Source organism: Vidua chalybeata, chromosome 3 (genome assembly GCF_026979565.1).
Source record: "Vidua chalybeata isolate OUT-0048 chromosome 3, bVidCha1 merged haplotype, whole genome shotgun sequence".
Taxonomy (NCBI): domain Eukaryota; kingdom Metazoa; phylum Chordata; class Aves; order Passeriformes; family Viduidae; genus Vidua; species Vidua chalybeata.
This window is the reverse complement of record NC_071532.1, coordinates 21,710,251-21,732,735: the sequence shown is the minus strand read 5'-3', so window position 1 is coordinate 21,732,735 and position 22,485 is coordinate 21,710,251. Positions and strand designations below refer to the sequence as shown.

At 41.4% G+C, this 22,485-nt stretch overlaps 1 protein-coding gene and 1 long non-coding RNA gene across 2 annotated transcripts; one reads left to right on the top strand and one right to left on the bottom strand.

Moving 5' to 3' along the window:
* Window positions 1–2,360: 2,360 nt before the first annotated feature.
* TLR5 (toll like receptor 5) lies at window positions 2,361–15,389 on the bottom strand. The gene is made up of 2 exons (XM_053938160.1): window positions 15,374–15,389; window positions 2,361–7,126 (listed from the first exon to the last, which is right to left on the bottom strand). Exon 2 carries the CDS (start codon window positions 7,119–7,121, stop codon window positions 4,542–4,544), a length of 2,580 nt encoding a protein of 859 aa, XP_053794135.1. The 5' UTR covers window positions 7,122–7,126; window positions 15,374–15,389; the 3' UTR covers window positions 2,361–4,541.
* LOC128785503 (uncharacterized) lies at window positions 14,891–16,709 on the top strand. The gene is made up of 3 exons (XR_008429905.1): window positions 14,891–15,271; window positions 16,118–16,205; window positions 16,554–16,709. It is a non-coding gene; the product is annotated as an uncharacterized LOC128785503 (long non-coding RNA).
* Window positions 16,710–22,485: the final 5,776 nt, after the last annotated feature.

Genomic DNA, 22,485 nt, shown 5'->3' with positions numbered 1-22,485 from the left:
ATGTCAATTTGTCAGTATGGGAAGTGTCCATATTGTCACTTCTCCTTCATGTTATTTCATCGCGGGCAAGGCTGTAGCCTTGCTGATCCTATTTAACAGCAACTGCTGAAACATCTTGCATGAATGGAAGAGCATATATATGATATAAGATCACTGACCACAGAGGGCTGGGAAGCTGGAAAGGCCTGTCTTTTCTCCACCATCTTCCTAAAGTTCTGTATTCCAGGCCTGACTAATTTAGATGTTCTTAACAGCTAAACAGAAGTCCTGAAATACTTGGGCAAATTCTTGGCTCTTGTGTTTACAGACTGTATGAATATCTACCATCTTTTGATCATGTGAAAAATGTGAAAGGAAGTGTGAAAATGTGGTCTTACAGGGTCAAATACCATTAATTTATAATTGTTTTCTATTCCTTGGGGTTTTTTTTGCACCAGTCTATGATTTCGGAAGCCTTATTTTACAGAACTGCCAGCTTTCTGTTGGCAGTACTGTGTAAGAGTAAAGAAACCCTGCCAATATTTTCTCAGGCTATTTCCAGATGGATCTTCTTATTCCATTAGGGCATTATTCTTGCTCATGTTTGTAGAGTCAGACCCTAAAGACATATCTTGTTCCTCATCTGTCTTTGCTTGCTTCATGTTTGCACTTCTCATGGAAGCCAAGTGCGCACCCTACCCAGCTTTGTGCTTTTCCAGAGATTCACAGGTGAAGCTTCAGCTCCATTTGCAGCCCCTCACTCCTGCCACTCAGATGTGTCCTGCTCTTCATCTGTATCTTCCAAGGTATGGGCCTTGCTCTGTGATTTAACTGGACTGCAGCTCCAGCAAGAGAACATGTTAAAGCTGTTGTAAAATAATGGGCACCACATGAAATTGAGAAGGTGGGGTCCAATGATCTGAACTGCAGGTGGTCATTGCAGGGAGAAGGAGAGCTGTCATGCTGAAAAGAAGACCCAGAAGTCAGCAAATGAGCTGAGTTAATGATGTGACACAAGAAAATTAAGGGCAGAGTGTATGTAGGAGTGTCCCTCTTGAGACTGAGCTCTCTGGACTTTTATCTGTGCTTGTGCAGGTTTTGGGGTGGGAGCAGTGCTGGATACTAACTGTCAGTAGTTAGATCTATCACCTCATTAATTAACAACATGATACTCTACCAGCATGTGGAACAGGCTCTCTGATTGGGATTAAAAAGTGCAATTGGACTTCACTGAGAATACTATGCATGTCAGATGGGAGCGGATGCCTGATTTCACAGTGTAGGAAATAGCAATGTCAAATGTGAAATAATATGTGGCCATACAATTGTTTCCTTCTGTTAGTCTCCATAGGGATGTTTATAGAATCTGGATTCTGGTCCTGAGTGCCTGGATTTCAAGGAGGAGCCCATGCAATCCTTGGACTCTGAGAGGCTGGCTAGATGTCACTGTTGAACAACAGTGCCCATTTGACCAGTTAGTGCTTATGATATGTATTGCAACAGCAGGACTGGGCTTTGCTATTGAATATCTGAGCTGATACCATGGGGCACTGAGTCACTGTCCTCCCCTGTGCTGCTACTGCAAATAAATTCACCAGCTTCCATCTTAATAGCTTGCTTTAGAGCCAGTGCCACACTTCACACTCTATTCTGGACCCTCTCCAACAAATTAATGTTTTTTACTGAGGAAGGTGAGTAAAAATGATGAGAGTATCCTTAACTAAGGAGCCATAAAATTCTGATAGAGCAGTAATGTTCCCAGTGAGCCTGAAGGAAATCAGATCAATAGTTATGAGGCTGAGGCTCAATTTATGGCCTGAATTCATCAAGCATAGTCATTCTCCATTTTTGTACAGGATGCTTTTGTGGTTCCTGCTGAGCAGAGGAGTATAAAGTCAGCACAAGCTCTTTCTCAACAATTCCCCAGGCTTTGTTATTTAAGATAGCTGACTCTACAGAGATGGTGATCAGGGTCCTATGATCTATTTGGAGGCAATTTTTCATCATATAGGACAGGCTGTACCAACTGTTTGTGTTCTGAGAGTCTCAGGCTTGGAATGGTTTCACAAAGAGTAAAAAATAAAGTTATTTTGAATCTCTTTGACACTGCGGTTATTAATCTGCCTGCAAACCACTCCACAGTCAGGAATGGTTCAGTAGCCTGTTCTCCAAAAATCCTTTTACTGCTTTTTGTAGACCCCTTGCAATAGAATTTTCTAGATGGAGGCTGGACTAATTCTACATTTCTAAGCTGCCTCTGTGGAAGAAGTTTTCCCATCTGACTCCAGCACAGGTGTGATCTCCTTAAGTTTTGAAATTGGCTTTTAAGGACAAAGGCAGACAATGAAATTTCATCCAAGGGTTTTATTAAAACCTCCATATAAAAAGTCAGACCTTTCCAAAGTCTGAAGTAAATGCAAACCTTATGTAGCCATCTCCCACCAGTGGCATAAGCATGGAATAGACAGAAGCTTTTCAAATGAAATGGAAAAGCCTTGGTTTAAGCCATCTCCTGTATCTACTTGTCATTCCTGCATACACAGGTTAGCAGTGAAGTGACAGGAGTATTTTGTAAATATACACTAAGGTCCTAAGTGGAGAGGGCTCTAAATTAACACTTGACCAAAAATATTTTGTGATACTCGTTTGAATATAATTTCTTAAGGGTGCTTTTAAATCCCCAACTCTTACACCATGCACAGATCCATAGACTAAGCACCTGGACCTGCAGATGATCTTCATTGTACAGATTCATTCTTGCTTTGGCTATCTGCCAGTGGGTTTTATGTGAAATACTCCCTGGTATAGCCTCTGCATTTAAAGGATGCCTATAAATATCTGCACTGGCTGATGGGACAAAAAGAGAAAGAGTTGTACTTTTTTAGAGAAATGTAAGATGTGCAGAGAGCTGAAATGCCCGTGGTGACTCTTCTGACGGCTCAGGGCGGGCTCTGGGAAGACAGGGCTGCTGTGCTTTCCCAGCCCTCTCTCCCTGCAGCAGGATTTTCCCCTCCTGCCAGCAGCTACAGGAGACAGGAGGGGCTCAGGAAAGCCGGGCTGTTACCTGAGCCAACAGCGACACCCAGAGCTCCAGCAGCACAGTCAATCCCTTCTTACATCTGCAGCCCCGTGTCCATGCCGCCTGGAAAATATTCCAAGGTTTAGCCCTTTTTGCCTTCCTGAATGACTACACTTATTGAGAAGGAAGAGATATTTTGCTGTAGTAATTTTATCAATAGCAATCGTGTATACTGTGCTGAGAGTAAATTAGATCAGCCACATCTATATTCCAACGCCTGCATTCACACAAAGTGGATTACACTCTTTCATCTCTATCAAAACAGTTAAGATAATGTTATTTATTTGCAGCTAAGGTTGAGGCAGACAACTTATAAAACCTCCCATTCCTGCTTCCTCACTACTGCAAGAAGTCTAACTGAGACAACACTGAAATTATTTTGGTAAGCTTTTGTTGAACAAATGCACAAACAGACCCGAACAGTACATGCAAGGACTACGTCAAGTTCAACATAATAGGTGCAGGTCCTGTAACAGCGAACATTGAGTCAGAATTTTATTAAAATTACCCTAAACAACCCCTTGAAGACATATACTGAGCAGACAGCAGTAAAATAATTAGAGAAGAGAGAGCTAGGCATTAATGTCTCTAGAAAAACATTTCAACAGAAGCAAGGAAACACCTTAGAATTGATCAGCACACGGGGTGTGCTGAGGACAACCCAAATTACACAGGACAATTACAAAGTACAAGTGTATTTCCCACTCCCAGAATGCAAAAGCCCTGTCACCAGGGTACAGCCTGCACAGCTGCTGAGGTAGTTTCTTGGCTCAGGCTTGCTTCAGATCCAAAGGGAATAGTGGTTCCTCTCTGCAGGGCAGGAGGCAGGTCGAGTGAAAAAGCACCAAAGCTTAGCAAGTAGCAAATGTTGTAGACTAATGATTGTAATTTGACCACCAAGCAGAGAAGTTGGTGGAGGGGAAGGGCACGAATGGAGTCCAAAGTTTGTATGTTCCAGCTGAGCTGAGCTTAATTGAGAAGAAAACAAACAAATTAAGTCTGTGTTACACCAATATAAAGCATAAAGGTGCAAAACTATGTTAAACAGAGCATGAAAAGTTACCAGTGCAGCAAGCACAGAATTAAGTAGTCCAGGAAGCACAATGATCGGGCTTGGCAGTGCCGGAGAGCACTTTTGGTCACTCCTGGACAGTACCATGGGTTTTCTTTGAAAAAACAACCACAAGCATCCTTCTCTAGCTGAAACAGACCATTAAGCAGTACTCCAAAATCAGGACTAAAGTGCCTGAAGATGTATCCAAAATATGAAGAATCCGTGATTCATTCAATTCTTCTGAAAATGCATGTTGTAGTCCATTTGCACTTTCATAAATCTGCTGGTTGCTTTGTCTCTGTGTTCTGAAGGATTTATACTGAAATAGTTACCATTCTGCATGTCTTTTCAAGGAAAGATGAAGCCATCTTCTGTTTATTCCTGCTATGGCACAGTTGGAAATGGGATATTTGCCAGGAACTCACATAGTCAATGTGAGACAGTTGCTATAGGCTGCAGCTCTATACCACTGGTTTTCCTTTGCACTTTTTTTTCCTTCAGAATTTGGCAAGAAAGGTTATCTAAAAACCAGTCTACATCTTGATAATCTTCAGGCCACCGCAAATACTGACTCCTTTGTAAGAAGTTTCGAATTGGTTTGTGTTTCTTCAGTTGATACTGAGAAAGTGACCCAACCACTACCATAATGAGGACATCCTTCAGATCACAGAAGTACCTGCTCTGGGCAAAATTAAAGGCTTCCACACACCACCCATCTTTGAGAAAATGCCTGGTCACAATGCAAATTGTTTTCCTGCTGCTCCAAATGGCATCACGAATATTGTTGATATGTTCTTCCCCAGGCAAGAAATCTCTTTCCTCAAAACACAAGGTAAATCTGTTTTTATCAAAATACTGTGAATCCAGGTGCTTTAGCAAAGAATTCTGGACCCATTCAAAGTCATTTTTGCTGTAGCACAGATATGCATCATATTTGTATTCACTTTTATCTGCTGCTCGTGGTTGGTTGTCTATCAGTCTTTTTGTGGTGGTTTTATACCAGATGAAACAAATCCCCCGGCAGCGAGTAAAAATGACGACTGCCACCAGAAACACGAGAAGAATGACCGAAAAGAAGATGAATAGTGAGAATCTGAGTGTCTGCTGGAGTTCATCTTCATCACAGCCATCGTATATCATATGTGACAGGGGTACCCCTTCAAAGGCAGGGGGGTACACACAGTACCTGTCAGACTGAGAGCCAGACAGGGTTACATTGGTTTCATTCAGCCACACTAGCAGGCTCTTTAAAGCACAATCACAAACATAATTATTATGTGTTATGTCCAGAATACTCAAAGTTATAAAGACTTCAGGCTCAGGGGAAAACAGCTGGTTTCCTGATAAGTTTAGGTTTGTTAGGCTTTGTGGGAAAAGCCCGGGAGAGAGATGAGACAACAGGTTGGAAGCCAGGTTAAGTATTTTAAGAGATGTTAGACCTCTAAAAATCTCCTGTGGAAGAGCACTAAGGTAGTTGTTATTCAGATGTAGAACCTGAAGTTTGGGCAATGCCCCAAACACATCCAAACATAAATCTCTCTCCCACACCAACTGTAACATATTTTCACCTAGATCCATATATACTAACTGATTGTTTTCTATAACATTAGCACTATTCTCACAGTAAGAGAACCGGTTCTGTTTTAAGAAGATATATTGCAGATCTGGAATTTGGAAAAGAACATACAGGTCACCTAGGTTTGCCAACCAATTTCTTTCTAATTCGAGGTGTGTTGCAGTTATTGCTACGTCGTCTACAGACATTAGCTTATTGTCACCTAAAAAGGCAGAGGTCAGACGTGGAAAGGAAGGGAGTCTTTTAATGGCATTGTCTCGGAGATCAATTATTTTCAGATTTACTAAATTTCTGAATGAATTGCCACCAATCATCCCAATATGATTTTGCTGTATATCAATATACATTACACTGTGTAGACCCTCAAAAGTATAATCGTACAACTCACCCAAAAGGTTACTTGAGAGATTGAGAATTTTTAGGTTGTCCAAGCCAAAAAATGCTTGCCTTTGGATTTGATTTATCTTGTTTTTGAAAAGGTTCAGTGATTCCAGATTGCCAAGACTTTGAAAGACTAAAGAACTGAGAGAAAAAATGTAACCCTGTGAAATATCAAAGAACCTAAGATTGCTTTTCCCTAGTCCTGCAAAAGTAGAATCATCTGGATTTTTTAAGTTATTAAAGCCAAATCCTGAACCCATTATAGTAGTGCTAAATATTAAAGAACTTATTTGAGTCCCTTCAATGGTTGTGCAGAAATACTGGACACTCTCTGTACTCCAGCCATTGTCACTAAGGTCTAGTGAGCTAAATGTAATATTTTTGAAAGGATTGGGGCACTTGGGCCAGGCCACATCTTCTGTCTTGTACAGATGATTAGAACCGAGGTTAAAAAATAAAAAGTGTTTTCCTTGGAAGCTGGTAAGATTGGTTTGACAAAAGTTGGATATCTTGTTGAGTTTCAGGTTCACACTTTTCAAGGCTGTTAGGTTATAAAATAAGGGATGGGGATGAAGTTTTGTGATTTCATTCATTGAAAGATCCAATTCTTCCAATGACCTCAAATCTTGAAAGTAACATTCTTCCAGGATGGAATCTCCAAGGTAGTTGTGAAACAGACGGAGGACAGTCAGTTTTTGCAAGCCCACAAAAGCATCAAGATCCAGTTGAAGAATCTTATTGCCTCCCAAGTCTAAGATATGAAGGTTTGTCAGGTTCCTGAACGCTCCTTTTCCTATGGTAACAGGATGGACTAACTGGGTTCCGATTTCCAACAGCCACAAGTGCTCCAGCACTGGAAACGAAGTCACTCGTCTGATATAGTTATAAGTCAGGAAAAGCTTCACTGTATCCTTTGGCACAGGTGGAACATCTGTGAGGCCGCAGAAAAAATATATGGAGACCTGGGCTTCTGAGTAGCACCTTCTAGATGCACACACACCACTAGCTAGCGACAGCCCAATGACAAGGAGGACCTGATGGCACAACATCATGAACCTATGTGAAAAAAAGTGACAACAATGAGAATTAGTTCTGCAGTTGGCTGTCTTTGCAGTGAGTTTCAGAGCACATTTCTAACAGCTGTAGAGCAGAGGACTAATGTCACCCTTTTAAAAATGACTTGTGAATTGGGATTTATCCTTTCTCTGAAGTCTAACAAGCATCACCTGATAGCCGTTTGGTCAGAACATGCATCCCAAAAAGATGTAAGGACCTCCTACGACCTAAAAGGTAACTCTCCTTTATGTTCCTTAAAACCCCACCAGGTAAGAGTAATAATTTTAGCCTAGCTATTTAATCTGCACCATGGAACTGGTAGTGCTGCTGTATTAGCTTAACTCCTTAATTAGTTTTTCCAAAAAGGCTAAAACAGTTTGGATTGTCCAAGTGAAGTGCAGCCATGCAGTCATCTCTACAGAGCAGGCAAATGCTGCTCTTTCCCTGAGTGCTCTCCTTGTCACCTGTTTGGAATTCAGATTGTTATCACACAGAGGTGCCTAAAAGCCATGAGTTCTTAAGAAGGGGAACCTCTTTTGGGGCTCCTCGAGTCTCAGATTAACTTGACAATGTGAAAGTGTTTTGGAAATGGCTGTAAAATAGTTTAGAAAGTATAGGCAGGAGCAAGACTAACAGTGATGGAACAAAACAAAACAAAAGAAAAGCAGTAGCCTGAAAATGTGCTTCAAGATTTCATGTTTTATGAAAAACTACATTTCCCAAACTGTAAATTCCTAAATTATACAAAAAGGTGCATAGCACAATTTATGCAGCTTACCAATGAATCCATTTATTCCCACTCTCTATTTTTCTTGCATTATGCCCTCTGTCTGCCTGTCACCCTTTTTATCTGAGACAAAAACCTCTTCAGAGCAAGGAAGGTCTTTTTTATTGAACATCGTAAAGAACAGAGCAAATTATTGGCCCTAAAGTGGTTGTTTGTGTAGTGTAGTTTTAAAAAAAACTCCTAACCTTCTAACTAAGATTGCAACCATCTGCCTCTGCTTTTAGCCAAGCATTTATTGAAATGAAATGATGACTCAGTGGGTGATTTTTTGTGTCCTCCAGCATAATCTGCTTAAAGAATTCTTGTAGAAACAAACCCCCATCTTATGTCTGCAAAGTAGATCTCCTTCAGAGAGAAAAACAGTGGGGCTTTGAATGATTACTGTTCTGATTTGAGCACGCCTCCCTCTTTAAAGGACAAATACAAAACTCCATCCAGAATACTGCACTATTAAATTAAATTAAAATTATGCTTATTGCTGCCATGCATTCCTGGGCAATCAGAAAGTATGTCAGTAGAAGCCACTACGACATTCCCACCGCAAAAAACAAAGGAAAGATCCAACCAATTTTTAGAGACTATCTGCTCCATAGAAAGTACAAGGATACTACAGTACAACCCAGTCCCATAACTGACATGATCACACTGTATCAAACATTTTTGGTGATGTTCTCCAAGTCACCTGATTATATTAAAACCTTCACTTGTAGCAGCTTTGACTGCTGGAATGAGGCTGTGAATTTTCACCCTAGAGGCTCAAATACTAAGTGGGAAACCCACATAGCTCACAACTTAAAATAGTTATCTTGTCATTTTTAAGACAATCTCATGTGCTTGAGACAAGCTGTGATCCTTGAAAGTAAAAGAGATTAGGGATATATGATAAGAGTTGATGTCTGAAGTCCTGGCATTCAAACTTCATTCATGTTTTGTCTCACTAAGGAATTTAGAATGTGCCGCAAAGGAAATCAAATTGCAGGCAGTGAGCATCAAAATTCTCTTTTATTGAGCATAGTAAAGAACAGAGCAATTTATTAGCCCTAAAGGGGTTGTCTGTGTACTGCACTTTGAAATAACCATGAAAAAATTTTAACTTCTTCTATGGGGAATAATTCCAAGTACTAAAAAATAATTGTGCCTACTAACCTCTTTTTTTGACTTAGCGTGCACTTTTAAAGGGGACTTTACAGGCAGTAAACTATATAATGTTTGTTGTGACTACAAAATATTGTAGGTTATTAAAAAAAGACACAGCTAAACATACAGCAGGTCATTCAAGATCTTGTTTACTTTTTTACTTTTCTCTTTACTTGAACCATGAAAACAAGAAAACACCAAGTTACCCTTTTAATATTTGATAACTATTATATTGCTTCTTCTTGACACCTTGATATAAGGTGTTTAGCACAAATAGTTTTAAATTACATTTATCTTTCAGACATTTACATTTTCATCTCAGATTAGATGGATGCTTTTAAAGTTTGGACAGAATCACAGCATCATCAAAAGTAGTGACAAAGAGAAAATACTTTAAAAGTCAATATTTAACAGATAAGTGTACAATAGACAGCTAGAAAAAGCTCAGAATGTTTAGAGAGCAAGAATTAGAAAATTTTGGTTTTAAATTCTAAAATGTAGTTTTATTTTTATTATGAGAATACAAGAAAATGGGGAAATATTTTTAGATATATTTTCTTTTACATTGACCTGCTTTTCCACATTTTTGTGAGCTAAAAAACCATCTAACAATCTTTTAGCAGGTGCTACACTCCAACTTTGCTCTGGTTTAGTGTCAAGCAAGATTTCACTTGTAAACTCTTTGCTCTCTTTCTGTCTAAGTTATTACCTTCTTCCCTGAATCCATGAGCAGCAGAGGGATGCTGGCAGTAAGAAATGCCTCTTACTGCTCTCATGAAGACAACAAAAATTTGTAATTTATCAGAATCCCATCATGTAGCAGTTTATGCAACCCTTCAGCACTGTACATTAGCATGTACAACCTTTTGGGAAGAATATTCTTCCCCCAAAATGAGGATCACCCCATTCAATTACCTGTCTGTGCAGGGACATGGAGATGAAGGGATGTGTAAATGCTCAATTCATAGAATCATAGAGTCACAGAACCTTTAAGGTTGGAAAAGACCACCAAGATCACAGAGTCCAACATTTGACCAAACACCACCATGCCAACTAAATTGTAGCAATAATTGCCAGGTCCATTTGTTTCTTGAACACTTCCAGGGATGGTGACTCCACCACCTCCCTGGGCTGCCTCTTCCAATGTTTAAACACCCTTTCAGTGAAAAAAATTCTTACTGATGTCCAACCTGAACCTCCCTGGTGGAGCTTGAGTCTATATCCTCTTGTCCTGACAATTATTGAAAATTTTCATCATTGAAAACTGGAGCACTGAAGTTCAGAGAACCAGAGTCCGGCATGTGAGATTTTGTTTCCTTCTACTGCACTGATGTCAGAAAGGGTAAGTAGTAAAGGGAAGGGGAAAAGTGGGAAGGCTTTTGGAACTGATCTTCCCTATTGTACTCAGTGTTTTAAAACCTGATTTTGCTAACCTGGTTTCAAACCACAGCAAAGGAGGATGGGAATTGGCAGTACCTGAGAGTGGATGCAGTAGCAGTGCCTGTCTATCTCAGCACCGCTGTGTTGGCCTGAGGACACCCAGAGGAACTGTCAGTAAGCAGGGCCTGGAGTAAAGCTGAAAAGGAGGGCTCACACTGTCTCTTTGTGTTATTCATGGCAGAGCAGCAACTCTCTTATGGAAATTTAGAAAGCACTGGTTGTGCCTCTTTCCACACGCCCAACAAAAATGTGCTGGAAAAGTTGCTGTGCAATTGCTGTCTAAACCCCATGAAAATTCACCTGAATAGATAAAGATGTCTCAGTCTCCTTCTTCAGATCTTGGGTGCCTTCCAACCATCCAAAGGAGTCTCCCTTGTGCAGTCTTCTCTTTATATTCCCAGGTCACAATTCTGTAGGGAAATGAGAATCATTCCTACTTCTTGGAGAAAGTGCAGAACAAAATATCATTGTCTGATGCCCTAGTATCATTCATATTTTCCTCACTTGTGGCAAAAATTATGATTATCTTTACCAGAGGCTGGTGATATTCACTGACTGTGAAGGACTATTTGTATTTGGTGGTTGGTAAAATTTCTCAGGAAAAAAACCCACAAAGACCTTCAAAGAGCATCCTTTTTCTTTTAATCTAACAGAAAGCCTACTGACAATGAGTTTGTAATATTTATTTAGGTCATAAAAATATCTTGAAAGATATATTGCAAAGCAGGAAGCCTTTGTTCTTAGACTGGTCAGATAAAGGCCAACTGCTATTGTGAAAATTTGTGTGGCTGCAGTTATCTGATTAAATAAAATCTACTTACTGAAACAAAAATAAAGCTCCAAGCTTTTGACTGGGCTTTAGGCCATCACAATATATGCATTTGTGCTCATAAAAAGTTGTGCAGTGTAAACACACTTTTTATCATGGGGCCCCTCTAGTCAATTAAGATCTAAAATAGAAACTATTTCATTCATCAGATGATGGATGAACGTGCCCCATCCCACCCCCTCACTTTCTCCCTTAAGTTGCCAGGATGCTTAAATCAAACATAGCATATTTCCTATTAAAATCAGGAAGCATCTTACAAGGTAATTGAGCACTGTGACAGCTCCTATCATTGATGGAGAAAAGCATAAGGCAGTAAGGCAGTTAATGACCTGGCAGAGCAGAAGGACCATAAAAGCCAGTACTGGTTTGGGTGTAATGATCTACTTTCTGTTAGTATTTATTTGTTTGTTTTGATCTCCCATCAGATTATATGATGAGATGCAAACACACAAAGACAGACATTCCACTAATTATAGTGTAACAGTTCTTTACAGGAGAGCAGTCCCCAGAAGGATAGGAAAATAAACTTGAAAATGGAGACTAAAACATGCTCTGGGCTATTCTGTGGAGGACAGGAATAAATTGGATATGCAGAGAGAGAATCCTAGCCCCAGACCTCAGCTTTTGGTCCTAGCTCAGCTGTTTTTAGCCTCTAGCAGTTTTGAGTGTGTCTCTGGTGAGCAGGGCCAGCCTGCTCGTTTCCCTGCCCAGCAGCCAGCTGGGTTGTTTGTCCCAGAATGGTCCCAGCACTGGGCACTGGTCCATGAGCCAGCCCCAGGCAGCTCAGCTCTGCCCTGTGTGTCACAGGACAGCATGAAGGCAGAAAGAGCCTCAGCTGGGCCTCAAAGAGGACCAGCAACCAGTCTTCCAGCTCCTAAGGAAACAGGGCTTTAGTGAGGACAGCGAAGATTCATTTGGATGTTTGGGGTTTTTTTGCTTGGTGGGGTTTTTTTGTTTTGACAAAGTTTTTGCTACTGTTGTCTGCCAGCAGTGACACTCATTCTAGGCTGTGCAAACCACCTGTGGGCAGTCACAGTCACCACTCAGGTGACTGTGATTCTTACCTCACATCTCGCACCCATATTTTCCTCATTCTTTGAAAGATGTCATGTGAGAACTGCCTGGCTACACCAGAAGCCACCCTGGGGCAAAAAAGTCTCCTTCTTGTTAGTGTACCTTCTCTCTTTGCTGTAACTTTGTTTTTCAGAAACTGGATTTAGCCCTGCTTGGAGGATAATTAGAAGCAGCCAAGATTTAAGCTCTCACCTGGAAAAGATCAAAGTGATAATAGGAAAGGAGTCTTATGAATGACAGTCAAGTTTTTAAGTTACAGGAAGCCAGCTTTCAGCCAATCCTTCAGGAAGCAGTGAATTCTTGACAAAGTGGAGAAACAGTATTCAGACTGTAACTCCTGGGGTCACAAGCAGAGCTCTGTACAGTTCTGTACAGCTCACCTTTTTATAAAGCTCATCAGTGCTGTCATGTCTGTGAAACAGCTGTGAGACATAAAACAGTGGTAATGGTTTGGAAGCCTGAAGTCAGCAAAGATGAGTAACAGTGATCAGCCAGAGGGGGAATGGCATGGTTACCACTCCTGCACTTCTGGGACCAAATCTGGGCACATTTTTTATTAGAGAACTATTTAAAAAGTATGGAAACTGATTCCTGAATATATGGAGCCAAATGGAACAAATTATAAAAGAGATGTTTGCTTTTGCAAGTATTTTTTTTTGCACATGCATTTTAAAAAAGCAATCAAAAGACAACAAGCTGCAAATGTCCAGTGACAAAAGGACCATAAATATAATATAAAGAGAGATAAAATCTGCCCAGCTTTTAGGTGAAATTAGAAACCTGCTCCAAACTTTCCTGGAATTGAGATGTTTCAATTTATTTTAAATAGGATTTAGATCTGAATGAATTTGAGTTTGCTCTTGGTGGTGGAGGAGAAAAATGTGAAAATTTCACTCACTACTACAGCTGACAAAATTCTGTACTGTTGAACCTGTGATGCAATGAAGACCTACTAAGTGAAGAAGGTAGAAAAGGAGCTGGTAGCCTTCCTGAAACCATTCCTGCGGGAGGCTCTTGGTGAGAGAGCTGTTCCATCAATTCCCAGCATGGCAGGAGCATCCTAGGACTCACCTGCATATATATCCCAGATCAATTGCTTATCCACTGATTATCCTTACACAAGATAGTCCCAACCCAACCAGGAAGAACAGCCTGTGTCACACAGGCTGAGCAGGTGAAGGGTGTGTAGAGTGCAAGCAGGAGACTGAATGACACACTCCATGCAGTGCATCTAGAAGAACATGCACCTGATTTCTAAAGCCATAAAGACCTGCAGTCAGGCACCAAGGGACTGCCAAAACAGAAATCTCCATGCAGGTTATATTTTAAATTCTCTCCCTACTCAGCTCTTTCCAGAGAGAAAGCCAGCTATGTCTTTATTTAGCATATTAATCTGTCAAGTAAAACAGCTACAGTCAGCATTCTCTTCACAATGCAACACCAAGCCCTTTTCTCACACTCATACCCACTAAATGTGGAAGCATTGGTTATTTTGGACAGGAGGCACTCTTCACTTTCATTATAGCTCTTCCAACTGAGTGAATAATGTTCAAGATTCTCTAAATCAAAGATGTGTTTCAGCCTAATGAGGGGTTGGGGGATTCTTTGTATGGGGCCAAGGGAGGGAAGGGAGAAGATCTGCTCTGGGCTGCTTCCATGTTCTCACTGTGAATGTGTTCAACCCAGAAACCATCCTTAGAGAACACTGTGGGTGTCCTTCTAGCCCTGTCCTCTAGTTCCTGTCTTTCACCACCTTACTTGGCTTCCGAAAGTTCTTGCATAATGGCACAGTGTCACAAGGAAGCTGGAGACGGCCAAAATTAGCCTGTTGCCAATTAAGAGGAAGACATTCTCATTCATGTTCGGGCAGAGATCTGATGAACTGAACTCTCCCATGACCTGGGTGAATGCTCCCAGCTGTAAGTCATGGAATTAAAGAAATACAGCAACAGCTCACTGCTCCATTTTACAACGCTGCTGTGCTTTATGCTAGGTCGGAGCTAGAAGCCTGCCTACCTGACAACACCTCTGCCATGTGCTAGCCAGGTTAGATGCTGGCCAGTCAGCCCTGCCAGACTGGGGCACTGCTGGGTGTCTGCAAAAGCAAAGCATTTCGTGCTCAAGTTCTCAAGTACTAAAGTCCAGGGTGGAACTGCTGAAATCCCACAAACTGGACTCTTCAAAGGCCAGGTGCACATGCAGCCCTGTCTTATTAAGCCCCACCTCCAACACCTTGCTGCCTCTTAGGGACTTTGTACCCCACAGATCTATTTTTTCTCCATTAAAAAAAAAAAAAAAAAAAAAAAAAAAAAAAAAAAAAAAAAAAAAAGAGTGTAGTAATCCTTGTCCGCCTCGGGGCGAGAAAGCGAATGAGTGCTAAGTTACATAGTGCTCTGAAAAATGCGAAGTGAAACTCTGCTGCCGAAGATTCTTCTAGGGGTGGAAAACCTTATTTCTTGGCGGCTTAAAGGGACAGTGGAAAGAGGGGCGGTCGAGGGTGGGAAGAAAGGGAAGACTGACCCTTGGAGTGCCGTGGGCTGTGACGGACCCGTGTAGGGCTGTCGTTCTCTCCCGCAGCCCGGTCCCGTGTCCCGGCGTCACCGCCAGCGCTCCGGGGCGGAGCGGCCTCGCACGGAAACCCAGCCGGGAAGAGCCGCCTTGTTCCCTGCCTTGTTCCCCGTTCCCCGCGTTGTTCCCGCATACACACCGGGCGGCTGGAGCGGGAGAGCGTCCTCCACCTGCCGGGAATGGCTGGGGCGCGGGTCCGGCGGGGGAGCGCCGCCCCGGGGAGAGCGGCAAGGAGCGGTGCGCTGAGCTGCTCGCTCACGCAGGGCGAGAGGCACCAAAGCGCAGAGCCAGGGAGCGGGGGTGCCGCAGGGGTAAGGACTAGAGGAAAGCGGTGATTATGTGGATATGGAACGGGAAAAAATATTTTTAAAGGCAGAATCATCAGGGAAGAAGTACTGGAAGGTAAATTCCCCAGCAGAATGGAAATCCTCCCTGGCTTTCCAGGATCGGCTGCTGGATATCGAACTCTAGGGCCCCAATAAAAGAAGGAAGTGAAGTGTTGGAGCAGCTCCAGAAGAGGGTCACAAAGATTCTTAGAGGGCTGGAGCATCTCTCCTGTGCAGACAGGCTGAGACAGCTGGAGTTGTTCAGCCTGGAGAAGAGAAGGCCCCAGGGAGACCTCAGAGCACCTTCCAGTACTTAAAGGGTGCCCACAAGAGGGCGGGAGAAGGACTTTTTACAAAGGATGTAGCGATAGGACGAGGGTTAATGGCTTTAAACTGACAGAATTTAGATTAGGTTTGGATTAGATGTTGGGAAGAAATTCTTCACTGTGAGGGTGGTGAGGCTCTGGACCAGGTTTCCCAGAGAAGCTGTTGATGCCCCTTCAAGGCTATCCACAGGGCTTTAAACAACCTGGGGATGGGGCTTTAAACAACCTGGTCTTGTGGAAGGTGTCCCTGCCCATAGCAGGGGGGTTGAAATTGGGTGATCTTTACAGTCCCTTGCAACCCAAACCATTCTATGATTCCGTCGGAGAGGGTCAGGCCAGGGAAAACCAGACTGAGGGGTGCAGCCAGAGACAGGAGGCAGCTTTTATGGGCTTTGCTGCATTTTAATCCATAGGAATGATCAGACTGACTCGTCTCAAAGAAACATGAACATTTCTGTTTGCTAGCTGCTTGGTGCTTGAGCTATTTCTTCTGCTCTTTTTTCAGGTGGAAAGAGCCAGCACATCTCTCTTACCTCCAGTACAGCTGACTCTTCTGATCTGCACTTAATCTGACCCAAGATAACTGTAAGCAGGTGATCCTCCACTCATATTATTATCCTGTTTCTAATGGCCATTACATTCCATTTCCTACATTACCTTATACTAAGTGGAATACTTAGGCTTCCTAAAGAAGTTAGGACTGAATGATAGATCTGTAACTGAAGTGATTTATTTGCCTGTTACTGTAATTCTTAGAGAGCAATCCAGGCATGAAAAGGGGACATAAAAGAGAGGATAGGGTAACTTTTATTCTTAAAAATGATAGTAATTTAGGTTTTCATGTTACATTTAGATAAAATTTCTGGAAATTGATGCTATTTGAAAAAGTGACCATCTCTGAGCTAACTCTTGAGCTCACTTTTGCATGGCCATATCCACAGGAGAGAGCTGGGGATTCAGTAACATTGTATGGGAGACATGGCTAAAGCACTGGATCTACACCTTGTTAACCAAAGCATCACCTAATCTGGACAGCTGGAAATGCAGCACTGAGGGCCATGTTTTAAGATTATTAAATAAAATGAGTCTCAACTCTCTTGGGGTTGTGTAAGTTTCATCCTGTTTTGGAATTAAGTGCCTAAGGCTGCTTTTGCTTACAAGTCACACCAAGTTGTGGACCCTTCTCCTATGCAGATTGCTCCTTCTGGAGCCCTCCTCTTTGTGAACTCTGCTTCTGTCCCTGATGTCCCCTGGTCTCCCACCAGACAATGAGAATATCTAGACAGGAAATTATTACTCTTTTCTGCTTAATCTGTTCTGCTTTCTATGGAATCAACTGGGCCAGAGATGACACCCAAGTAGCTACTTTCATACTAATCTGTGTTATGTACCTTTAATTACTAATATTTATGTCACTCCTGTATTAAATACTTATAAGTGATTGCTTACCATAAAGCCTAAGCCTCCAGGGACTTTGCAACTACAAAAGGCATGCAAAGGGGAGCACTTAATGTAATTTCATTACATTGATTACAATCACTTAACTCAGAATTTGCTTTTATTTCTTTAAACTGAATTTCATTTCATTATAAGTTCATCCCAGTCTGTTTGTTTCACTTTGTTCTCTGACTTGGAGATTGTATTTCCTTTCACATAAGGAAATTCTTCATTTCATGAAAGGAAATGAAATCTTGCTATTTCAATCTATTTGGCAACATTTGGTCCATTTTCCTGCACTTGAAATCTTGAAATGAGAGAAGAAAGTGTAACAAACACTTGGGAAAGGAGATAGAATTAAATAAAATGCAATTAAAAAAAAAAAAAAAGAAAGAAAATTTGAAAACAGAGTGACTAAAACCAAATGGATTGCAGTGAAATGAGGTGCAGTGAAAAGAACCAAAATTTGGCAGAATTATACTTACTGAATTCCCAAAATCAAATAAAACAAAAAGACAAGAGATGAAATTAATGAAATAGAATGCTTAAAGAAAAGGAAAATTTTGCAACAAAGTGAAAACAATAAAAGCCAATAGGATTATATAAGCAACAGGCAGTGGCCCAAAGTATGCCATTGCCTTCTAAAATAGTGAATATGGTAGAACTTCCCCCAGCTCAAAGCTGCCAATACCTAAATTTCTGGCTGCCACTGAAGCACCAAACACCACGTCTGAGCTGACCCTGAGACACTGGGGGAATGAGGTTTTTCCCCATGGAAAATGACCACTGTTTGCATCCAGTCACACTGGCAGACGGTGGGGTGCTGCCTCCAAAACTCACAAATGACACAGCATGCCTCCCAGAACAAAGCTGCCACCAACTAGGACTCTGGCTGCCCTTGGAACCCCAAATGCCACCTCTGAGCTGACTCTGAGACACTGGGGGCTGAGTATTGTTTTCCTTTGAAAAGGGACCTGTTCTCGTCCAGGCATTGGAAATCCAGGGAGATGGACCGAACCTTGCCAAATTAATCCTCATTTAATTCTCAAATATTCATTTCCTCTCATTAAATGAATAATTTCTCTCAATTAAATGTAATAAAAACTTTAATTCAGAAAAGAAAGTGCAACAAACTCTGTTCAAAGGAGATATGATATTACAAAATGCAGTTGAAAGAAAGAAAAATAAAATTTGTAAATGGAATGACTACAATCTAATGTATTGGGATGAAATGACCTGCAGTGAAAATGACCAAAACTGTTCAAAATTATACTTTATGTAATTCCAAAATCACAGAACGAGATCAAATGAAGAGACAGGAGAAAAAATTTATGAAATTAAATTCTTAAAAAAAAATTAGAAAATTGTAAATCAAAGTGAAAACAATAAAATGGAATAGGATGATATCAAATGTAGGTAAGTGGACCAAACCTTGCCAAATTTATCCTGACTGAACTCACAAGATTTTGTTTCCTTTCGTGAAATGAAATTTTGAAATCAGAGAAGAAAGTGTGACACTCTAGAATGATGATATGTTAATATAAAATGCAATTGAAATATAAAAAATTATATTTCAATAAAATTTCAATTTAATTCAATATAATCAAAATAATCCATGATGGTGACTATGTCATCGTTTTCCTGCTGTACCATGGCTTCCAGCTGCTCCTGTTTGTTGCCCATGCTGCATGCACTAATGCACTTCATCTGGGCTGCTGATTTCACCCCTGACTCTGGCTTACCCTCCTTGTGCTGTGCTTGTTTCTGGAGAGCCTTGCATCCCCTTCCCCCTTCAAACCTAATTTAAAGTCCTCTCAGTCAGCCTCCACATGGGCTAGAATCCTTTTGCCCTTGTTAGTTAGATGGAGCCCAGCTGGCTGCAGCAGGCCAGGTGTCATAAATGTTGCCCCATGATCAAAGAACTCAAAGTTCTGCCCAAGGCAACAGCCCTTAATCCTCTTGTTGATCATGTGGGGTCTCATGTTCCTTTCATCATTTGTCCATGCTACTGAAGGGACTGAACAGAACACTACCTGTGCTCCTGCCCCATCAACCAATTAACCCAGAGCCTTGAAGACCCTTTTAATTGCCCCAGTTCTCTTTTCAATCTTGTCACTGCCAGCCTGGAGTATCAGCAGTGGATGATAATCAGAGGGCTGAATCAGCTTAGGGAGTCTCCTGATATCCCACAGCCAGGCCCCAGGGAGGCAGCAGACCTCCCTGTGGGATGGGTTTGGTCAACATACAGGGCCCTTTGTTCCCCTCAGAAGGGAGTCACCCACTATGACTGCTCTTTTCTTTTTAATGCTAGAGGTGCTGATCCATCTGACCAAGTGCAATTGGGAGGCTCTTGGGGCAGGTTATTTTCTTTGATGGCACCTGGCTGACCCTCTGGATCCAGGGCCTCATACCTACTCTGAAGTGGCACCCGAGTAGGTGATGGGGGTCAGAGGAATTTTTATTAACTCCCCAAGTAGGGACTCATTTCCCCTCCCTTTCATCTACTAGGTCTCCTCCTTCTGCCTGGTGGTAAGAGGCGTGGGAGTCCTCTGACTCCTGGGGGGCTTCTTTCAGGAATGAAAGGGTGAAACTCCACCAGTCTATTTCCCTTTAACTTTCCCTAATACTTCTAAGTCTTTCTACTTTCTCCTTAAGCTTGGCCACCAGACAGAGGCAATCATTCACCAGCTTGCACCACATGTGGGCATCTTTTGCATTGTCCCCTGGTACTATTGACAGCCTCAAACACTCCTTACAGCTGGGGGTCTGGACAGACACATCCTTCTTGAGGGGCGCTGTTCGGGTTGGTACATTTTTACTAGCCATAGCTTTAAATCATTTGGAGACCATTGCTGGAAAAAAAAAAAAAACAACAACAAAAACCCCACAAAAACAAACAAGTAAACAAAATCCCAACACAAAATAAAAACCTTGCAACCAGGAGGATGACTGCCACCCAGCCTGCTCACCTTGCCTGTGTACACCACTGTGCCATGCCCTTGTTTGCCCACTCCCAGCTGCTGCCCTCCCTAGAGCCTTCTTTAAAGCTCCTCCCATGGCCAGAGTGGCCAACGAGAGGGAAAGGGGACCACCTGGTCAGGTCCCTTCTGAAAGCACCTCAGATGACATGGATTGGAATGAAACGAGGTGCAGAGAAAAGGATAGGGCCTTGTAATAATTGTACTTATTGAAATCTTGAAATCAGGGAATGAAGTAGGTTGAAGAGACAGGAGCAGTAATTGATGAAATTGTGTTACTGCACCTCTCTGGTTGCCTGGGATATATTATACTTCCATTAAATCAGGTGACAGATCTGGCACTGAAACAGTCCTATGGCCACAGAAAATGGGACCTCAAAGACAAGTAATTCTGCTAAATTTGGAATAATAAAAAAAAACACAGGGAACTGAAGAAAGCCAAATATAGGAAAAGTCCTATACAATTCTTTCACGACACATGGGATATTAGAGAAGTATCTGGAAGCAAATTGTTTTGTGCAAATTTACGGTGTGAGGAAACGGTTGTGATACTTATGCTCAATAATATGACTTATTTTCTTTTTGGCCCTGCTTCTCCCTTTTATAATTGAATAGAGGACACTGGATACTTTAAGTTCTGAATATTTTCAAGATTACCCTTAGCTGTAAATAATAGGAAAAGATAGTAAGCCTGTAGTAAATCTTTTTTCTACTGAGTCTACCACCATAGCACCTCTTTTTATGTGGTGACAGTATGAAGCAGCATCATGATTTAACCATGCTTGCCCCGAGTTCACAGGCAACAAACATCTGTCTGATGTAGATACTTCACTTATAATCCTGTTGTTGCAGGTGGGAAGCACATCAGGTTTTGTAGATCCTGTCAGCTTAGGCCTCCAATTGTTTGCACATATATCTAAAAGGCTGAGATATTTTATACTGACATTACTAAAACAAGATCTGAAATGCTGTGATGGTTCAGGTACCATCTAAGCCAGTTTCCATTTGTGAAAACTTCAGAAGTGGCTGAAGCAGCAGGTAAGCAGGACTTTATCCTTTCATGGCCATAGTTTTTGAGAACCTTTTTGTTTAATACATAATGTACATTTCAGCATGGAAGCAATGTATTCACTGCTGCTTGTTGTACAGTCACCTGCTGCTTACAAATGGTCATGAATTTACACAAGTGCTCCTTTGCAGAAGTTCTTACTAAGTTATGGTTGAAAATCCAACCTGGAACTTTTCTGGGGTTGGTGCACTGGCTGATTTGTCACTGAACAAGGCTTGCACACCATTATTATGACTGAAGTCTTGCTTCTGGATTAAATCCTTTTGATACAGTTATTAAACACCTCCAGGCTTTACGTGCATAAATCACAGGACTGTATAATAAAGATGTCAAAATATGCAACTACTGTGGCTGTTTTCTCTCTCAGAGCGAAAAGAAACAGTCAAGTTGTTTGTTAATGCAGCTGTATTTTCTGTAGCAGTGTGCTGATACCTTCCACTGCCTTCTAGCACACAGGAAGAAATGCAATTCCAAATGATGCAGATAAGCATGTCCTGCATGTTATATTTTGATGACAAAAGGTACACCTACACAGCCCTCTCATGCTGTTCTGTCACTTGAAAGAAATGATGGAAACGAAAACAAAAGCTGTCTTCCTGCCAAGGTGTCTCTGTTAAGCACAGACATGTTTCTTGCTCCTCCCTTGTCTTATGCAAGTCACATACACACAGTGAGCTAGACACCTAGCAGGCACTAAAAGGGATTAGGATGGAGGGGGTAAAGATTTCCTCTCCTATATAAACAAAAATTAAGAACAATTGCTTACAGGATTTTACTGTCTCCTAGATTTATGCAGCTTCTTGAAATTAAGCACTGAGAGACGTAATTTTAAGCACGTTACTAATTTCAAGAAAATACCATATATGAAGGTTCATTTATAAAAATCAGTAAATGCTTTAACAGGTTTTATAGTTATTTGTCTCACATTTTGATAAAGACTGCAACAGGTTCATAGGCCATTTATTGCCAGGGCTTATCACCAGCTATGATGTCTTCTACTGATGTGCTTATAAAATTTCCAGTGTATCCCACCCCATTTTAAACACGTTAATAAAATACATGAATAGCATGCAATCTTTATAAGCCCCCTTAAAATGCAGCTAGGATATTGAAATAAGACCCAAACAGGTGCTCTCTCTTGTATTTAATGGAGTGGATTTAATACAGAAAAAAAAAATAAATGTGCTTCCAGCCAAAACCAGCCCCTTGTGTGTGCTGGTTGTGCAAATGACATTTGCCAGTTGTAAATGTACTCAGCCTATGAAATTCTAATAGCCACAGAAGGTTATCTATGGCGAATGACTAATACCTTCTAAATTAAGGCCTGTAATTGCACTCCAGTGATTAATACATTAAATTACCCATTTCTTACATGTAGGACACTTACAA